The sequence below is a fragment of the Candida theae genome (assembly GCF_024610275.1).
Source record: "Candida theae strain CBS 12239 chromosome Unknown scaffold23, whole genome shotgun sequence".
Lineage (NCBI taxonomy): Eukaryota > Fungi > Ascomycota > Pichiomycetes > Serinales > Debaryomycetaceae > Lodderomyces > Lodderomyces theae.
In genome coordinates this window covers 86,791-105,374 of record NW_026261458.1, presented here as the reverse complement: position 1 = coordinate 105,374, position 18,584 = coordinate 86,791, and the positions used below count along the sequence as shown (strand labels likewise).

Here is an 18,584-nt window from a genome sequence, read left to right as displayed (position 1 = left end):
TTCCACACTTTTGTTCTTTTATTTGAACTTATTTGCTACTCCACTATCATGCGCGCTGGCTGTATTTACTTGGCTGCGTTTCTATTGGGAGCCGTATATCCTACAGTGGTACCATTCAGAGACTCTGTGGAAATCGTTTTCACACCCGAAGATATCAGAAAAGGGACTGATTACATCTTGTGGAAGGTGCCCACAGTCAAAAACAACTTCAAGACCACCGTGAAACAAAAGCTATTGAACAGGTTGTTATCTAAAGATCTCCAAGAATTGAGATTGAATTCTCCCTATCAAGATGGCAGTAGTCTTGTATCCAATGGTGAAGTGCACTCCGTAGCTACTACAAACAATGTAAAAGAACAGGAAGTTGCTCCATTGAGAAACATTCAACTCGAAGTGGAAAAACCTAAAGGTCTCGTCAACTCGGTATTGAAAGGACCATCAGAAACGGAAAAGACACTTGGACGCGTTCGGTACGTGGATGAAAAGAAAGACATAACTCGGCAAGCCTTGGATCTCAGTGACAACCACGCAAAGGAAAAGGTTGTTCAACAAGTGCAGAAGGAAACTAATGAGCATGTGGGCTATCTGAAGCCTAGTAATATCAAGAATAGGAAACATAATTTTGATGTAAGTCACAGGAGTCCAAATGAAGAGGAAAGTGAGGAGGGAGGAGAATATTTCAGAAAGTGAAACATGGGAACTTCTCGCTATGTGCGGGTCGTGGGTTGGACTATCATTCTGAGTTAGTAGGTTGATGAAAATGCGTATACTCTTAGCCTATTCTACAATAATGCAAGATTACTTTTGTGTACTGGATTGGTTTTTTTTTTTTTTCCTCTTCTTCTTTGATTTTTCTGAAGGCATCTCATCTTGCAACTATATTAATTCCACTTTACTTTCCTCCCCCCCCCCCCTCAACTGGTTGAACATCAACCCAACTTCACACCCACGATGAGAGTCAAGAAACCAACCTCTAAGAGGGTAACCACTCGTATGAGAGAGGGTATAAAGAAGAAAGCGGCAGCAAAGAGGAGAAAGGACAAAAAAATAGCCAAGAAGGATGTTACTTGGAAATCGAGACACAGAAAAGATCCCGGAATTCCTGCAAGCTTCCCCTACAAAGATCAAATTGTGTCTGAGCTAGAGGAGAGTAGGCGTTTGGAAAAAGAGAGAAGGGAGGAACTCAAACTACAAAAGCAGAGAGAGAGAGAGGAGGCATTGGCAAGGGGTGAAGAGGTTGAAGATGATGGCATGGAGACCGAGGATATGGATGAAGATGACGACGGAGCAAATGGGTTGGCTGCGTTATTAGAGTCCGCGCAATCAGCAGCTAAAGAGTACAATGGTGATGAAGATGTTGATGAGGATAATATGATTGATTCAGACGAGGATGTGGAGTATGAGTTGAGCGACGTGGAGGACGATCAAGAGGAGCAAACGGGCTTAGACAAGTCACGTAAATCATATGACAAGATCTTCAAATCAGTCGTTGAAGCTTCCGATGTTGTTTTATACGTTCTTGATGCAAGAGATCCAGAATCCACTCGATCAAGAAAAGTAGAGCAAGCAGTTTTGCAGAATCCTGGGAAGAGACTTATTCTACTTTTGAACAAGGTTGACTTGATACCCACTGAAGCTTTGAACCAATGGCTCAACTTTTTGAACTCTTCATTCCCAACTTTGCCCATCAAGGCTAGTCCCGGTGCAACCAATGCCACATCGTTCAATAAGAAGCTAACTGGAGCTATAACGTCAGACTCATTAATGAAGGCGTTAAAAAGCTATGCAAACAAGTCGAACTTGAAAAGATCAATCATTGTGGGCGTCATTGGATACCCAAACGTTGGGAAATCTTCGATAATCAACGCACTCACAAAGAGGCACAATAACAACTCCAAAGCATGCCCCGTTGGAAACCAAGCCGGTGTAACCACATCAATGAGGGAAGTTAAAATTGACAACAAATTGAAAATCTTGGACTCTCCAGGAATCGTTTTCCCAGATGAGATCATGAACACCAAAAAGCAATCGAAACAACAACAGATGGCTAAGTTGGCATTGTTGTCGGCCATACCTCCTAAGCTGATTACAGACCCCACTGGTGCAGTCAAGCTACTTTTGAAGAAGTTTTCACAAAATACGGAAATGGCTGATGGATTGAAAAGATACTATGATTTACCTCCATTGCCATCGGCGGATTTGGAGGAGTTTGTCAAACACTTTTTGATCCATATTGCCAGAACCAAAGGAAGATTAGGCAAGGGGGGTGTGCCCAACTTGGAGGCAGCAGCAATGGCTGTACTCAATGATTGGAGAGATGGTAGAATAATTGGTTGGACCTTACCAAAAGCATCCAAACAGAGTGTTGCAGAGACGAATAGCAACTTGGAAGGACCAAAGAGCTCTTTGCGTGGTGAGAAAGAGCCACCAAAAGTTGAGCAAACTACAGTTGTTACTTCCTGGGCAAAGGAATTTGATTTGGACGGTCTTTTGGGAGACAATTTTGGTCTTGAGTAATAGATTATATACATAAAGTTTGTCTATTCCCTTTTTAATCTTGTCTTTAAATCCTGGTTGAGTTTGGGTACTGTAGCTAAATTCGACATTGAACTCAAATTCTGGGCCACGAGATCGTCGTGTTTTCGTAGTAGTCTGGTAACCGGCTCCTGTAGTTTTTGAATGCTCTTCTCTAGGACGGCGTATGGGTTAGGTTCCTGATCAACGTTGTTGGATTCTATCTTCAGCATTATGCACTGAGCTCGAAGAGTGGAAGTGAGTTGGGAATACACGCAAATATTTTTTTCGTATCGCTCCAGTTACAAACGCGTACCAAAATCAGTTGTCATAACAGCACCCCCGGTCCATCGTAACCCCCCCTCCCCCGTAAAGGATGCAAATCGAAGATGTGGATGACGATTGGGCATTCTCTGACGATGATAATGATCCAGTAATTCAAGATGCGATCAATGGCGGACAGTTGGTTGAGGAGCAACCAAAGAGGCGAAAGCAGAGTCTGCAAATAAGACTGCAACCACTAGCTATTTCCAAAACTGTGTCCCTGAAGAAGCAAGCGACGATAAACAATACTACAACTTCCTTGTCTACACTGCCAACATCTAAGCGTAAGGTACAGCATGCCTTACCCCTTGCTCCAAAGATTGTTATCCCTACCCACCACGAAATGGACTTTGGGAATTTGCAAACTTATATATACCCCACCAACTTTGAAGTTCGCGATTACCAGTATAACATAGTCCGTAAAGCATTTTACGACAATTTGTTGGTGGCTTTACCCACTGGTCTAGGCAAAACGTTCATTGCGTCGACTGTTATGTTGAATTTTTTACGATGGTTCCCCAGCTCCAAGATAATATTTATGGCTCCTACAAAGCCCTTAGTTGCACAGCAAATCAAAGCTTGCTGTTCAATAACTGGTATATCAAGCTCCAAGGTTGCGATTCTATTGGAAAAGACTAAAAAGAATCGTGAAGATATATGGAACACGCGTCAGGTGTTTTTCACCACGCCACAAGTGGTTGAAAATGATTTGGCTTCGGGGGTGGTGAACCCAAAGTCGATTGTGCTTTTGGTTATTGATGAGGCACATAGAGCACGTGGTAATTATTCCTACAACAATGTGGTTAATTTTCTCCGTCGATTTAATGACTCATTTCGAACTTTAGCATTGACGGCAACACCAGCAGCAGATGTCGAGGGAGTACAGGATGTGATTGATAATTTGAAAATATCCAAAGTGGAAGTAAGGACTGAACAGAGTATCGATATCGTAAAGTATATGAAACGAAAGAAGATCAGTCGACGAACTTTGGATACGTCTCAAGAAATTCGGAATTGTGTGGACTTGCTATCTAGGGCAATCGCCCCCATTTTAAAAACTGCCAACGAAAAAGGCTTGGTTGATGTTACTGATCCAACGAGAATCAATGCTTTTAAGTGTATGGAAGCTTCACGACGGTTAATGGCAAATCACTCAATACCAGAAGGACTTAAATGGACCAACTATTTTATTTTGCAACTACTTGGAACCGTTGGTCAATGCTACCGAAGGCTAAATATATACGGGGTTAATTCTTTTTACAGCTACTTTATGAACAAGTTTCAAGAGTTTGATACAAAGTGGAAGAAGAAGAAATCGAAAAACAAATTGAATGCTGATTTTTATTACAGCGAATTCATCACACAGTTGATACAAGCGCAAGAAGATGCGATTTCGAGTCAGGCGTTTAGTCATCCAAAGATTGAAGCACTAATGGAGGAGCTTGAAGACTTTTTCAAAGAGAAAAGTAGCGATGCAAGTTCAAGGGTTATCATTTTTACCGAATTTCGAGAGTCAGCGTTAGAAATAGTGAAAAGTATAGAGAAAGCTGGTAACTCTTTCAAACCACACATTTTCATTGGGCAGGCCAAGGAGAAGGAAAAATTTGACGTTGAAAATTTTGGCAAGAAAAAGGGAGCAAAGAATAAGAAGCCAAAAAAGGAAGGGGATGAGAGAGATTCACTGCGTACAAGTTCGGAAAATGCTCAAATTGGCGGGATGAATCAAAAGCTACAAAAGGAAATCATCAAAAAGTTCAAGGCGGGGGAATACAACATTCTCGTTGCAACATCGATTGGTGAAGAAGGTTTGGATATTGGTGAAGTTGACTTGATTGTATGTTATGACTCAACTTCCTCGCCCATCAAGAACATTCAACGAATGGGTAGAACCGGTCGTAAACGGGATGGTAAAGTTCTCTTGTTGTTTTCGAGTAATGAAGAATCGAAATTTGATAAGGCAATGGCAGGATACGAATATATCCAAGATCATATAATGAAGGGTGATCTCATAACGTTGTGTCCGCAAAACAGAATCATACCCGATCAGTACACTCCACAAGTAGTTGAAAAGTTTATCGAGATCCCAGAAGAGAACATGGAAATGAAACAGGAAGAGGATGAAGATGAGATAATAAAAATAGCAACTCAGTATATGACGGGAAACACTTCCAAAAAGAAAGCTGCTTTTGTTAAGAAACAGCAAAAGCATGCAAAGAAGTTTTTCATGCCCGATAATGTTGAGACTGGATTTAAGAATGTTTCAGAAATGTTGAAAGATTCAAGTGATCAAACAATGTCCGTACGTGTTCCCCTTGGTCGTGGTGGAAGCTCTTTGGAGCTTCTTAAATCCGACAGTGATGATGATATAGAGGTTGCTTTGGGTTTGAAAAGTAAAACCACTAAACGAAACTGTTTGGAGCTATACCAGTCGGCGGAGTCAGATAATAAGGTGGATATCACCATGGAGAAACAACCCGGAAGTTGCGATGACGGAGACGTGGTCGAGGGGAATTATGTGAGACACAATGACGGGGTCGACTCAGACATAGAGATCACAATGGAGCGATCTTTGGAAAATGACGATCATCCAACCACGGTGGAAAGTAACATGGTGTTGCCAAATGGCGCGAAAACACACATAGATAACCACACCCCCTCGACAAGCTTCAACTCGGAGACTGGTGACGATTGGAAACGGAGTGTTTCAGATCCCGGCGTGGTCAAAGAATTGGATATTGTCGATGACGACTCTTTTACTTTTAGTGATGAAGATGATGACGCTGTTGCAGCACTTGCTTCAGTAGCAAAACTGAATGGTGTACAACAAAATAATCCACTCGTGTCTGAGAACATACCAAAGACACTAGGTTTGCAGAAGCAGCCACATGTGTTGAACTGTGACCACTTACCCAAGAAACGGATGTTGATTTGTGAAGAGGAGTTGGAGTCATCTGAAGAATTCAGTAGCACATCGACACAGAAGCGGAAATCTTTAGGTGTCAGGCGACCTAGAGTGGTAGAGTCAGTGACTGGTAAAACAGTACTGCAAACAAATGCTATCACCAAGTTTGATAAGCCTAATAGTACCGAATCTACAACTACTATGCCAGTAACAAAAATACCAGTAGTAGCTACCCTGGAGTCAACCACCAACTCAACTCAGGTTTGTGATGAGGAATATCTGTTGGACGATGATTTAGACGATGTTATTGCTCATTACACTGGTATTGTTAAACAATAACTTGTATGGACCAATAGAGTGTGTAGTGTTTTATATACAGGATACATAGTACGAGAGACAGAGTACGAGAGACAGGGACAGAGACAGAAAAAAAAAATTCTTTTCTTCTTCTTCTTCTTCTTCTTCTTCTTTCCTCATCTTTATGCAGGGGCATTACGTGTTTCAGTGAGGATTCAGTCCGAGATCATGTTTTTGCTGGTTGAAAACTTATAAACCTGACAACTTCTCATTTGATTGATGTTTCATGCATCGAACAAGTGAGAGAATTTTTGGAAACCTTTCCTTTTTTACAACCACATTGGTAATAACATACAATGTGGGTACCTATTATTCGGAGTCTTTTTGAGACAGGATTATGGAAACCATTTCGTGTTTCACCCATGGTCTTTTCAAAGAGTCACAAGGTACTCGAAGGAGAATAGTGACTATAGTCTCCATTTCACATCTCCTCGGTTCAAGTTTTACGCTTTGTTTTGATTAGTGACGAAGACAGATGGAAACCTCGTCATTTCCAAAGTGTGATGCTTTTAGTTTGGGGAGAGATTGAAAGTCCCTTTATTTTACTGGAGATTCCCATTTCTCATTTGCCAACGCCTTGTGCCTCGCTCGGTTTGGGTCGTGTTTGTTTACGAATGCGGTTTATCAAATCTTGAGCTGGATGCTCCTCTTTGCCCTTCTCATTCAGCTCTCCCTCCCTCCCCTCCTTGTTTCATCAAGGGGGTGGGAGATATGTGTTGTATGTGGAGGGGTTTTGTTTTGGGGTAATAGGCAAGATTGACTCTAAGATTTCTTTTGAGTGCGATGACACCAAGGTATTTATACTGGATGGTGGCATTGTAATTATAAATCTTGACATTTGTATTCTATTGCGTTTATGAAAATCACTTGTTACAGTGTAGTAGTTTGACTCCTCTCTTCTGGCAACCAGGATTATCTCATGTAATTTTTTTTTTCTTTTTCTTTTTCTTTACTTCAGCTCATTTCAACTGCATCATTCTTCATCAGCAAACAGAACCTGAGGCAAATAGATCACCGCCCATCCAACGCCGAATTGACAACAAACCATGTTCAAAAAATTCTCAAAAGAGGACATTCATTCACGCTCAAATATCAAATCATCAGTGCAACGAGGCTTGAAATCAAATTTCGTTACCGCATATCCTGATTTATCAAATGCAATAGATAACATCATACCCAAGAAATCACAAGTCATATTGATAAAATGCGAAGACAAGATCCAGTTATATTCAGTTGACAATACAAATAATCCCGGAGCCAACGCCAGTGATGACGACGAGGTTACTGCTGACAATAACGAAATCGTCTTGATCCAACACTTTACCGATCTCATACCCACTTTGAAAACCGTGCATAAATACCCAACTTTGTTCCCTCGTGTGCAAGTGGATAGGGGAGCTATCAAGTTTGTAATGAGTGGTGCAAATATCATGTGTCCCGGATTGACTTCTAAAGGTGGTGAATTGCCCGAGGAGAATTTGCCGGTGGATACTATTGTTGCTGTTTATGCTGAGGGGAAGGAGAATGCATTGGCTATTGGGAAGTTGGTCATGAGTACTGATGATATTAAGAAGAAGAACAAGGGTATTGGTATTGAGTTGTTGCATTTTTTGGGTGATGGATTGTGGAGTCATAGAGAGTAGGAGGGTCCAAGACGAGTGAAAGTAACAGAAGGTGTCGAGTTGAAAAAAACTGGGATGGACTCTAACAGTTTGTGCAAAGAGTGCATCTGAAATCAGTACAAATTACTAGCTTAGTTGCTTGACGTCGTGTTGTATAATTTGTCTTTTATTTCTGATGCAAGTCTATATATATGCTCTGCTCTTCACCTAATACGAAATCATTCAAACAACTCGACCAATTATCAAATTCATACCTAGTGGCAAAATTCGTGTCTTCGTTTATGTAGTAATAGACATTGAATTCAAGTATTGAAATATTGGATAAGAATAGACGTGAGATTAAACCTTTGAATTTGAGAATTGATGTTGTTTTGAGAAACCTGTGAGAGGATAATGTCGTATAGTGTGATGTAATAGCAGGTTCAACGCCAACCCTCGCTGACTCCTGTCCTGCTTCGTCTTCCTCCGTTGCCGAGTCATCTATGTGGCGTACTTTCAACATCAAGTTAATCCATCGTTTCGGTTGAAAGTTCACAACGGAATGCTCTTTTCGTTTATCGTCCGACTTACCATACTTGTGTAGTAACTTTTCCCATCTTGCTGCATTGGGTGGATCATACTGACGCAGCATAACTTTGGATATAAAGTACAATTCACCATTTTCAATTTCGGCTGATGTCAAATCTGACCCGTTCAAGATGCCCAACTTCCCATTTTCTTTCCCATTTCCAGGCACATCCTGATTACCGCAGCTGCAACACTCGAAACGTCCAATTAATTGGCAAGTCATATCGTCAACACTTAGGTCATCAAAAATTGGATTATGGTTGATCTTTAAATAGGTCAATTTCGGGAATGATTGAGATAAGTTATTGATGTCTGACCAAGCTGAAATTTGATTACGCCGAACATCGAGTGATTCAATTGAGCTGGCACCATCATTATACCCTTTCCCGCTGTCTTTTCTGTTGTTGTTCCCAATGGCGCTAATTAAGCAATACGATACGTTCAAATTGTGTATAGTTTGGGGCAAGTTGGTTGGGATTTCAGTTATAGCATTGTATGATAGATCCAATGAGTCTATAGCACTTGTTTCACAAAGATTTAATTTATTGACATCGTCATTGGAATAATAGTTTCCCGAGAGTACCAATTCCCGTAGATGAGGAAACCTCGACACTATTGAACTCACTTGAGTTATTGGAGTCAAAGTTGACGCCATTTTCAACACTCGTAAACTCGCATGGGTAAAACATCGATCCGCGTCGGGGTCAATCGCCTTTCCATAGCTACCAAATCTATTTCCGTTGATATTGAGCACCTCCAACTTGGGCAATCGCGATACGATCTGCCAAATATCATCCATGCTGCTGAACAAGTTGGAACTTAGATCCAAATTTGTCAAATTGCACAAGCCACCAAACACATCCTTCACATCAATATCACCATCACCATCATGAACCACACAATAAATCAACAGATGATCTAAACTCAACGACGTCAAATTGCGCAACTGCGAATGAAACTCATTCAACTCAAGCCACCCAACCTCTTCAACAACTTTACCACCAAAAGTAATCCCCTTGGCTTCATACTGGTCCACATCAAGGTACTGCTCCCTTACCACTTGTACAAACGACTTGCGGTCATGATTGATGTTCTTATTGGTTGATTTTATGAAACTTGCCGACTCGGCAACGGCGGGGGTGAAGTATGACACACCGTTTATTTGGCCATTGTTTTTACCACGACTGGCATCGTCCCATTCCAATCCGTACGCTGTGACTTGAGACCCCCATTGTGGGAGGTGACCCACGTATTTGATTGTTGCTATATGGTTGTCTTTAGTTGATATTCGATCATGGGGTTTGTATTGGCGCATGTAGTCTTAGATGACGCGTACCGTCACATCGATCACCGTCTCATTCTGCGTCTGATTTCGCTCTCACATTTTTTGACTCCATTTTTTGTGTCAGATCTTTACAATTGCAAGAATCAAAAGTTTCTAGCTATATACATCAACTGCGTGTGAATCTATAAAAGCTATACAACCAACACTCAAGTTTTCTTCAAGTACTGCTTTATGGTATCCGGCATAGTTCCCTTGAACTTGAGATACTCCTTTTCCCAAAACTTAATCATGTCAAACAGTTTACCATCTCCCTTGTGGGTTTTACTATGCAGATGTGAATTTTCAACACCGTTGGTGAGTTCATCAGCATCAGAGTCCAAAAACTTTTCAATTTGCAGCTTTAATTCAGTGTTGGTTTTAATCTCTTGCCAATCGCCAACCAAATTCGGGATGTGAAGGTAGTTGTAATCCGACTTCAAGCAAAAATAGTTACGCACTTGATAAAAGAATGCCAATGTGGGTATTTGCTTTTTGTCAATTTTGCTGCCACCCTCGTCATCACTGCCAAAATATCCTTTTCCCGCATTTATCAAGAAATTCAAGATATTGTCATAGTGCAGTGTAACGTACAAGTCATCATCTTGAGCGTATGCGGCAGCTGATATGAAATGCTTCATCAGCAAATTGTAGTAATTAGGAGCTGGTCCACTCGTCATTGAGCTTCTCCTTCTGTGTCTTGATGAACCAGCTTGTTGTAAAAGATACAAGTTTTGGTAAATGGTTGCCAAAGTAAAGAATTTAAAAGTAGAAACGAATGGAAGCTTGTTGATTTTATCCCCAAGAACTTCCAACTCCCTCCTAGATAATTGGGGTATATTTGATCGGCAAATGTATTTGAGAGTCAAAACATGGTTATAAATTTCAGCATTTTCATCCTGTGCTTCGTGGAATAATTCGTAAGCTTCTTTGTATTTGTGGCGCAACATGGCAATGAACCCCTTAATAATCTTTACCTGCTGGGCGGATGCCATACAGTTTGTTGCCAGTGGACTGTATGGTACATAATAACCGCTGTTATCAGAGCCTGGTACTCCACCTCTCCCTCCTCCTCCTCCTCCTCCTCGCCCACTATTCCCACGTACAGGATTCAATCCTCCCAAAAAGAAAAATGAGGAGACAGCTCTAGACTTTGGAGATTTGCCGACTTTTGAATTATTTTCAATAAATTCAAAGTATTGATTCATGATTGGTTCTAACTTCAACATTCCATAGTAAGCAATGCTGGGACCAAGGACAAATATAGCATCAAGCATTAGTTTAAGAGGGTTGTGCTTCAACAATGGATCCCTTTCTTTATCCCATTTTTGCAACAAAATTTCAGCGTGATTAAGTTTCTGAATAATAATCTGACACTTACCAGTGAATGAAGTTTTGGGAAATGTTTTGTTCAATGCAATTAAATCCAATACCTGATCTTCAAATGATTTACTCTTGCTGTTGGTAGGATTTCTAGAAGCGAAGAAGTAAATGTTAGTAAAACAAGAGAGGATTTAAAAAAAAAAAAATGCAAAGCTGTCACCAAAACGTACTTGCTTGACTTTGATTGTTCCAACTTCAACAAAAGGTCTTTTTCAAGTTGGCATATTTCAAGTTTCATTTCATCAAACTGTTTTGTATTCAACAATATACCTCGTGACATGTCTAATACTTCACCAAGACATCCCATAGCTGAATCTTGATCATTTAAATCGGCGTAAGTATATGCCAATACTTTGATAAACTCCTTTCTGTCTGAATCATTTGTTGCTAAGCATATGGAAACCCCAATTTCTCTAAAAGCGCTCTGCAATCTGCCGAAATGGGTCATAGTGCAACCAATAATCAAATGGAATATTGGTGGCACAGTATTCAATTGTGATACTTCAGGAAGCAAGAACATGATTTCATTGAAATTTTCCTCGTTGTAAAGCTGTCTCAACTGTGAGTACATGTTTATTGTTGCAGCATCTGGCTTATTGATAGTATGCCCTTGACCGTTATCATCAATATCAATATCAATATCATTTTCGCTGTTGTTTGGTTGTAAATCAGTTTCATCGGCAGAAACATCAACTTTAGTCCTTCCATTGAAGTATTGGTGTTGCTGTTTGGCCATGATACTGTCGAGTCTACTCTCTCGACTTGCATACCCAGGTAGAAGGTGATGTGAGTCCATATTCAGAGAAGGCAGTGGTGTTTATAAATGGGAATGTTATTATGTAAGACGAGTGTTGCAAAAAAAGAAGAAATGAAAAAGGCAAAAAAAGGGCTAAATTTATGTGCCAAAAAATACATAGCAAAAAGTGGACAGCATCCAGGAGCCAATGATTGTAGGTTTATATCCGTTCTTAGTGGCTGCATCAGAAGGAAGAGCAGAACCGAATGAGAGAAGTAGACTACAGAAGGAATGTCAACTTTGATTTCTTCTGAACAAGCTGTTGCAAACTATTGGTGATGTAGGAAAAGTTGTCTGCCAGTAGAATGTGTATATTGTGAGTCTGAGAGTAAGATACTATTGACAGTAAAACTATAAAATAGTATATAGAAGAGTTACATCTCTCTTCTTCTTTGCTTCTTCTTTCCGAAACAGGAGAGTAAATAGTATTAGTAAACTGTATATGAATGTATTTTAGTAATCACACGACCTAACAATATCTCGTAAATCCAATAAATGAATCTCAAATTACGTAATTGTGTGTGTTGATTAATATTTCTTTATTTTTATTTTTTTTGTTTCTAGAGAAGGAGAAGGTGGGGATGGGATGGAACAAGAGAGAAAATAAGATCATTTGAGATTGTTGTTTTAGGTACACAAGTACACTACTATTGCTCTTATTAGAATAATGTTCTTCTCGTTGCCCCACCAATGTAGTAGTACTGCTGAACAGATAATTGCAGTAGAACTTTAACTTCTATTAGTGTAGTGCTGTTTTCAAACTAATTGGGAGGAAAGTAAGGGGTAAGGGGGATATAAAGAGGAGAAGAAAAACTGTATAGGAAGTAAAGCAGCAGAGACCCCTCAGTTTAATTTTTTTTTTTTTTTTTTTTTATTTCGTTTCTGATTATGACTCTCTATACTTGCTTTACAGAACATCTGAATTAATCTTATATCACATTATATCCATCTTAGCATCTACATATGCGTATCTCTCTTGCTTTCAAAAAGATAGAGAATCATCTGAACTAAGTAATTTGAGAATAGCAATTGGAAGATCTACATATAAAGGTACAATAGTTATTTAGTCATAAAATCTCGCTAAAAAAGAAGAAAAAAAAAAGACAAAAGACAAAAGACAAAAGACAAGCCAAAGAACACACACATACACACACACAACCATACCCCTCTCAAAGAAAAAAAATCTCAACACTCAGTCATACAATTATTACAACCAAACACAATCAAATCCCATCCCCCACTCCCTGAGACAAAAGCTACATACACCAGAGTGTCAACAAGGCAACTCAAGGCCACAACTAAAGTCAAAGTTAAAGAGACTTGCTCACTTTTGAATCATCACTTTGCATTTATCACCACTTTTAAATTTACAAACACACACTTGCCAACACACTCCGGCAAACAACTCCCCATTACTACTTTTGCGTCTTTGGGACTTACATAACTGCCCAAAGTTCCTTCGCGTGTTAAGCATACTGACTACACCGCAGAGCTATTGATCGCTCCCAAAGCTCAGTGTGTGTTTGTTTGTTTGTGTGTGTGTGTGTGTGTGTTTTTTGATCTTATACCAAAGCAGCTATCGCCTCAAAAATTTCTTCAGCAAAAACGACACTCCCTACACAATTTTTCATCTACACCTTTCTGAGATAGTCTCAAATGTCAAAGTTGGATCTATCGCCGTCATCAACGACGACGAAAACTACCTTTCCGTCAACTCCGAATCACGCTTCAGTCGATAATGGAGATTTGAACTCCAACGCACAAGCACAACTACACTTGCAGTCATTATCTCCTACATTTGGCCTCAAACGACAGGAAATTTCAGGAAAGCACACCCATAGAAATGATCCAAACCTTCACGAATCACATAGGTATCAAAAATATGATGATCGGTCCCATCAATGCTCTCCTTTGTCCACCCCGAAAAGATTGTCCTTCGACCACTTGCCACAGAAAAATAATAACAATAGTGCAAAGCATCCCAACCACCAAGCGAATTCCACAACTCAATATACCGACAGGGATCCCATGTCTCCACGTCAGCCATTATCACCTTCACCAGCACCTTGTAACGAAGCGATGAATAAATTGCATGCCAAATTAGAGCACACTGGTAATAACGACAGCACCAAATACATCACCACCACCACCACTGTACATCCCATATCCAGACTCCGATCCCCTAACTCATCACTGCTATTGTCACCATATACCCAGCATACATCTGCTTTGCATTCACAGTCTAATATTATTGGCACAGGCTCTAGACCTTCTACACCATCGGGATATGAATCACCAGTCAAGGAAACTAATCGTGTTTTATTAGAATATGACCCCATAACGAAAAGAAAAGTCTTGAATACTTTTGAGATATTGAAGGAAATTGGAAGAGGTGAACACGGTAAAGTCAAGTTGGCCAAGGATTTAATAAATAACGAACTTGTTGCCATCAAGATTGTCAATCGAAAATCAAAGAAGGAGAGACCGTCATTGAGAATACGAAACAACACAAATGGCAAAACCAGTAGTATTAGCGATCACGAATTGAAAATAAAGAGGGAGATTGCCATTATGAAGAAATGCCGCCATAAGCACATTGTTTCACTAAAGGAGGTTCTAGATGACACAAGTTCATTCAAGATATACCTAGTATTGGAGTATATGGAAAAGGGTGAAATCAAGTGGAAAAGGCTTCAGCAAGATGTACAGAATGGCAAAAATCAGCTGAACAATGACTGCAGTGACCTGGAAATACCGTGTTGCAGAGGAAATGGGCTGGGCCCTCGACAACCTCATCATCGTTTTTCCACTAGCGAAGAGGATCTATTATCAAATGAATATAGTCCCAACTTGACTTTTAAACAATCAAGAAAGATATTCAGGGACGTATTATTGGGTTTGGAATATCTTCATATGCAGGGGATTGTGCATCGTGATATAAAGCCCGCAAATTTGTTGGTTTCATCCGATAATGTTGTTAAAATTAGCGATTTTGGAGTTTCCATCGCTTCATCATTGATTGAGGAAGATCAGGGTGTTTTGGTTAATGAGTTGGATTTGGCCAAGACGGCTGGTACACCAGCTTTTTTTGCTCCTGAATTGTGTCAATTCGACGATGATGAGGATAATGCTAGCAACAGTAACAGCAACAGTAACAGCAACAGAAGCATTAGTAGCAGTGTTGGTAAATCGGAGGATAGCATTAGCGGCTCCCTGACGAGTCCCAAATCGCTGAAAATTGACTACAAAATTGATATCTGGGCACTTGGGGTTACTTTGTACTGTTTGTTGTTTGGCAAAGTTCCCTTCAATGCTGACTCGGAATTTGAACTTTTCAATGTGATTGTGAACCAACCATTAGAATTCCCACCCGATATCAAGTCATTTCATCCCCCCGGTCCAGTAACCGACGAAGAGTTTGAGTTGGCGAAGGATTTACTTGGGAAGCTCTTGCGTAAAAAGAGTTCAGAACGTATTACAATACAAGAAATCAAGGAGCATCCATTCACATTAATGGACCTTGACAATAATTTGGACGCATTGCATGAGCTATTTAATTTAAACACAACATCCGCAACAAGTCCTTTAGATTTCAACTTGAGCGATCAGGATATTGTAACTAATGACGAAATCGAAAATGCCGTCATTGGTTGCGGCACTAGAATCAAGAGAAGTTTGGTAAGGGCGATTAAGGCCGGAGGAATCAAAGATTCAGAATTGAAGAACAAGTTTCATGCTTTGCAAATGGAGCACTCGAGAAGCGAATCCAGTGATGAATCTTCTAGTGGATACTCGACTTTTAATTCAAGTTACAAGCTTAATTCTATGCAGAACAATAATCACTCGGTCATCTTATCTGAACAGCCAATGGCTGTTGCATCTCCATTACAATTGAATGGCGACGACCCACGAGTTACAAAGACGAGATCGCGTAATGATTCATTTACCCACAATCCTCATATCCCATCGCATTTGTCGCAGCAAGTCTCGAGCAATTCCAGCTCACCTGTGTCTGTGCATACACCAGTTGCTATTTCCAGCACTTCTGGATATAAAGAAGGTGGCACTAAAAGCTTACTTCATGAGAGATTGGAATCTTCTCAAAGTGGGACCCCAAGTAGAAGGGGAAGTTTTGCTCGGAAAAGTTTCATCCATGATATAATTGAATCGCACAGTGGAGCTTCAAGTAGAAGAGGGAGCGCTGCTGCCATTCCAATTGTTGAAGCGCCACAAATTGAAACGAAACGAAATGTCGGAGGAAACTTGTACTTGAAGAATCAATCGATTGTTGACACATTTAAGGGAATACAAGAGCAAGATGATAAACGAAGACGTTCAAGCTTGTTTTCCAATCAAGTCAGTTCATCACACAAGGGTTCAATCTCGCATGAGGTACATGGTAATCAATCAATGCCGGGACTACAAGTATATACAAACCAACTGGAGATGCAGCCGCAAGCACAACCACAACCACAACCACAGCCACCATCGTCCTTATCCAAGGATACAACCTCAGCGCTAGTTACACCAATTCCAGTCCCTGCAGTCAAACCAAACTTTGAATTTTTCCGCAACAATAACCGTTTGAAGCTGGATGAAATGTCAGGAGATGATCCTATCAGAGGACCCACTGGTGACCGACATTTGTACAACTATATTGACAAATCGAGCGGTGATAACAACCTGGCAGATGCCGATGCAGATGCTGGTGTTGATCCAGTGGGAGCCTCATTTATGTCCTTACCTTTGACTGGAAGTTTTGCATCATTGGATAGTATCAATGACGAAGTATTGCATTTGAAGTATAAGCCATATACCATAACGGATCCAGTCGAGCAACGTCCAATTACATCATTAAGGAAAAGGTCAAGTTTTTCCGACTCGAATTTACTCAAAAAGAGTTTCAATGACCCCGCATCTGAATTGAACAACAAGTTTGAGTCTTTTAATTTGGAAAATCTGATGAATTTTGGCAAGTCCAGACCCAATAAAAAGAGACCCAGTGATGATGATGGTGTTGCGCCTGGTGCAAAGCCTGTTGTTTCTTTGAGTAGGCATTCTAGCAGCGAATCATACTCGTCGTATTCTTCCTCCAGTGGTGATTCTGAAAATGACTCAGCCGCTGAAGAGGATGACGAAGGGGAGGACGACGACCACGAGGGCTACGATGATGATGACTCAGATGAAGAGGATTTGTCATTTGCTTTCCACTCGAAAGTGACACCTTCAAGAAAACCACCATTCTTATCATTTGGTCAACGTTCCAAATCGCATGATTCGAGGTTGCCTTACATAGTATCGCGTGATAATTCTGCTTTGGCATCAGACGCCGTTATCTTCAATAGTGATTCGCATGATTTTGAAGACGTTCCAATTGATCTACTCGATTCTACGACTCCGGATAACGCTTCCAGATCTACTGTTCAATCTGTACAATTTAAGCAAGGACCGCCATCATCTCGTGGAAGTAATGCATCACCGGCAGCAAAGCTTGTGCCACCCCCAGGAAAGCATCTCGACCCATCGTCAACAAAGTACCTTGATCCATCAACTGCGGGACCAGTTCGCTTCTCTGCACAATCACAACCACCACAATCACAAAAAGACTCTATGGAAAAGGATGACTCACAAACGGGACCCTCAGACAAGAAAGCTCGGTTCTTGGCCCGGCTTGCTGCCGCCACCACCACATCACAACAACATAAACAACCGCCATCGACTCCACAATCCATACTTCGTGAAAACATTTTCCACCATCAATTTAATAACCATTACAATAAGGCGCCAGTGTATTCTAATTTCCCGCAATCAAATCATTTGGGAAACAATCCGCAGCAAATTGTCGAGTCTTCGGTAATGAAGTATAAACAGAACCGGCCTAGCTATTATCGATCGAATTCGGTCGCGGTGGGGATCTTGCAGCATACACTGGATGAAATGTTGGATGAAATGATTGAACAAAGAAGGCAGAAAGCGTGAGCAGTGTTGAGAGATGATTTACTTTGAGAGTTTTTTTTCTTTTTTTTACTTTTATTGTTTTATAGACGTGGGTAGTGGACGCAATGGAAATGGTTGAACCTAACATCACGTGAAAGTACTCTGTCTTTGTCTCTCTTGTGGTTTTAGGAGTGTCGCCTCGTGGAATGAAATAATCTTGGAGATCAATTGAACTGCAAAACTTTCATTGTTGCAAAATACAGAGAGATTGGAATAAGTGGAAAAATGAGAAAAGGCAAGGACGGAAAAGGACGGAATATCCTACTGTTACAATTCAGGTTGCATGGTGGAAATCTTTGGGTTAAGTTTTTCCGAGAACATGGTGTCACTTCGTAACCAGATTCTTTTTCGGAATATAATAAAATAATTATTATAATAGGCAAATGAACGAAATATTTTCTTCGTCAACACCACGTATTAATCCCCACTGCTGCATTGTTACATTCGGAACATATCTCTTTCAATAATAATCATTTGTATCCACCATATAGCATGAAATATTTCTTTGGAGAACAATAAATGTAAAATAATATCTACTCTTTGGGCTCCTTTCCGCATATTTAATAGAATTCTCTTGGTAAGATACATACAACACAGTCAAATAATATCACTTTGGAGACTATTTTCCCCGGCTTCCTTCTTTGAATTTGAGAAATGTTGCGGAACTATACCCATCTCTTATTATTTGTTTGTTTTGCATCCCATGGTCAAGTCAGTAATACCAAAATGCAATGAGGTATAAAGTTAACCATCTTTGTCCATATTGATGAGCCAATTATCTCACCCACCTGTATACATCCG

At 40.4% G+C, this 18,584-nt stretch overlaps 7 protein-coding genes across 7 annotated transcripts; 5 read left to right on the top strand and 2 right to left on the bottom strand. All coding sequences in view use genetic code 12, as the record gives it.

Moving 5' to 3' along the window:
- Positions 1–48: 48 nt before the first annotated feature.
- KGF57_004047 (uncharacterized protein) lies at positions 49–690 on the top strand (the record flags this gene model as incomplete). The annotated part of the gene is made up of 1 exon (XM_051753528.1): positions 49–690. One exon carries the CDS (start codon positions 49–51, stop codon positions 688–690), a length of 642 nt encoding a protein of 213 aa, XP_051607468.1.
- A 261-nt stretch (positions 691–951) lies between these two features.
- Positions 952–2,517, top strand: KGF57_004046 (RNA-binding GTPase; the record flags this gene model as incomplete). Its single annotated transcript, XM_051753527.1, has 1 exon — positions 952–2,517. The coding sequence occupies one exon, from the start codon at positions 952–954 to the stop codon at positions 2,515–2,517; it is 1,566 nt and encodes a 521-aa protein (XP_051607467.1).
- Positions 2,518–2,890: 373 nt separating this feature from the next.
- Positions 2,891–6,079, top strand: MPH1 (3'-5' DNA helicase; the record flags this gene model as incomplete). The annotated part of the gene is made up of 1 exon (XM_051753526.1): positions 2,891–6,079. The coding sequence occupies one exon, from the start codon at positions 2,891–2,893 to the stop codon at positions 6,077–6,079; it is 3,189 nt and encodes a 1,062-aa protein (XP_051607466.1).
- Positions 6,080–7,143: 1,064 nt separating this feature from the next.
- KGF57_004044 (translation machinery-associated protein 20) lies at positions 7,144–7,740 on the top strand (the record flags this gene model as incomplete). Its single annotated transcript, XM_051753525.1, has 1 exon — positions 7,144–7,740. The coding sequence occupies one exon, from the start codon at positions 7,144–7,146 to the stop codon at positions 7,738–7,740; it is 597 nt and encodes a 198-aa protein (XP_051607465.1).
- Positions 7,741–7,885: 145 nt separating this feature from the next.
- KGF57_004043 (uncharacterized protein) lies at positions 7,886–9,601 on the bottom strand (the record flags this gene model as incomplete). Its single annotated transcript, XM_051753524.1, has 1 exon — positions 7,886–9,601. The coding sequence occupies one exon, from the start codon at positions 9,599–9,601 to the stop codon at positions 7,886–7,888; it is 1,716 nt and encodes a 571-aa protein (XP_051607464.1).
- A 176-nt stretch (positions 9,602–9,777) lies between these two features.
- On the bottom strand, positions 9,778–11,786 carry KGF57_004042 (uncharacterized protein; the record flags this gene model as incomplete). The annotated part of the gene is made up of 2 exons (XM_051753523.1): positions 9,778–11,080; positions 11,161–11,786. The coding sequence occupies 2 exons, from the start codon at positions 11,784–11,786 to the stop codon at positions 9,778–9,780; spliced, it is 1,929 nt and encodes a 642-aa protein (XP_051607463.1).
- A 1,656-nt stretch (positions 11,787–13,442) lies between these two features.
- KGF57_004041 (serine/threonine protein kinase) lies at positions 13,443–17,765 on the top strand (the record flags this gene model as incomplete). The annotated part of the gene is made up of 1 exon (XM_051753522.1): positions 13,443–17,765. The coding sequence occupies one exon, from the start codon at positions 13,443–13,445 to the stop codon at positions 17,763–17,765; it is 4,323 nt and encodes a 1,440-aa protein (XP_051607462.1).
- Positions 17,766–18,584: the final 819 nt, after the last annotated feature.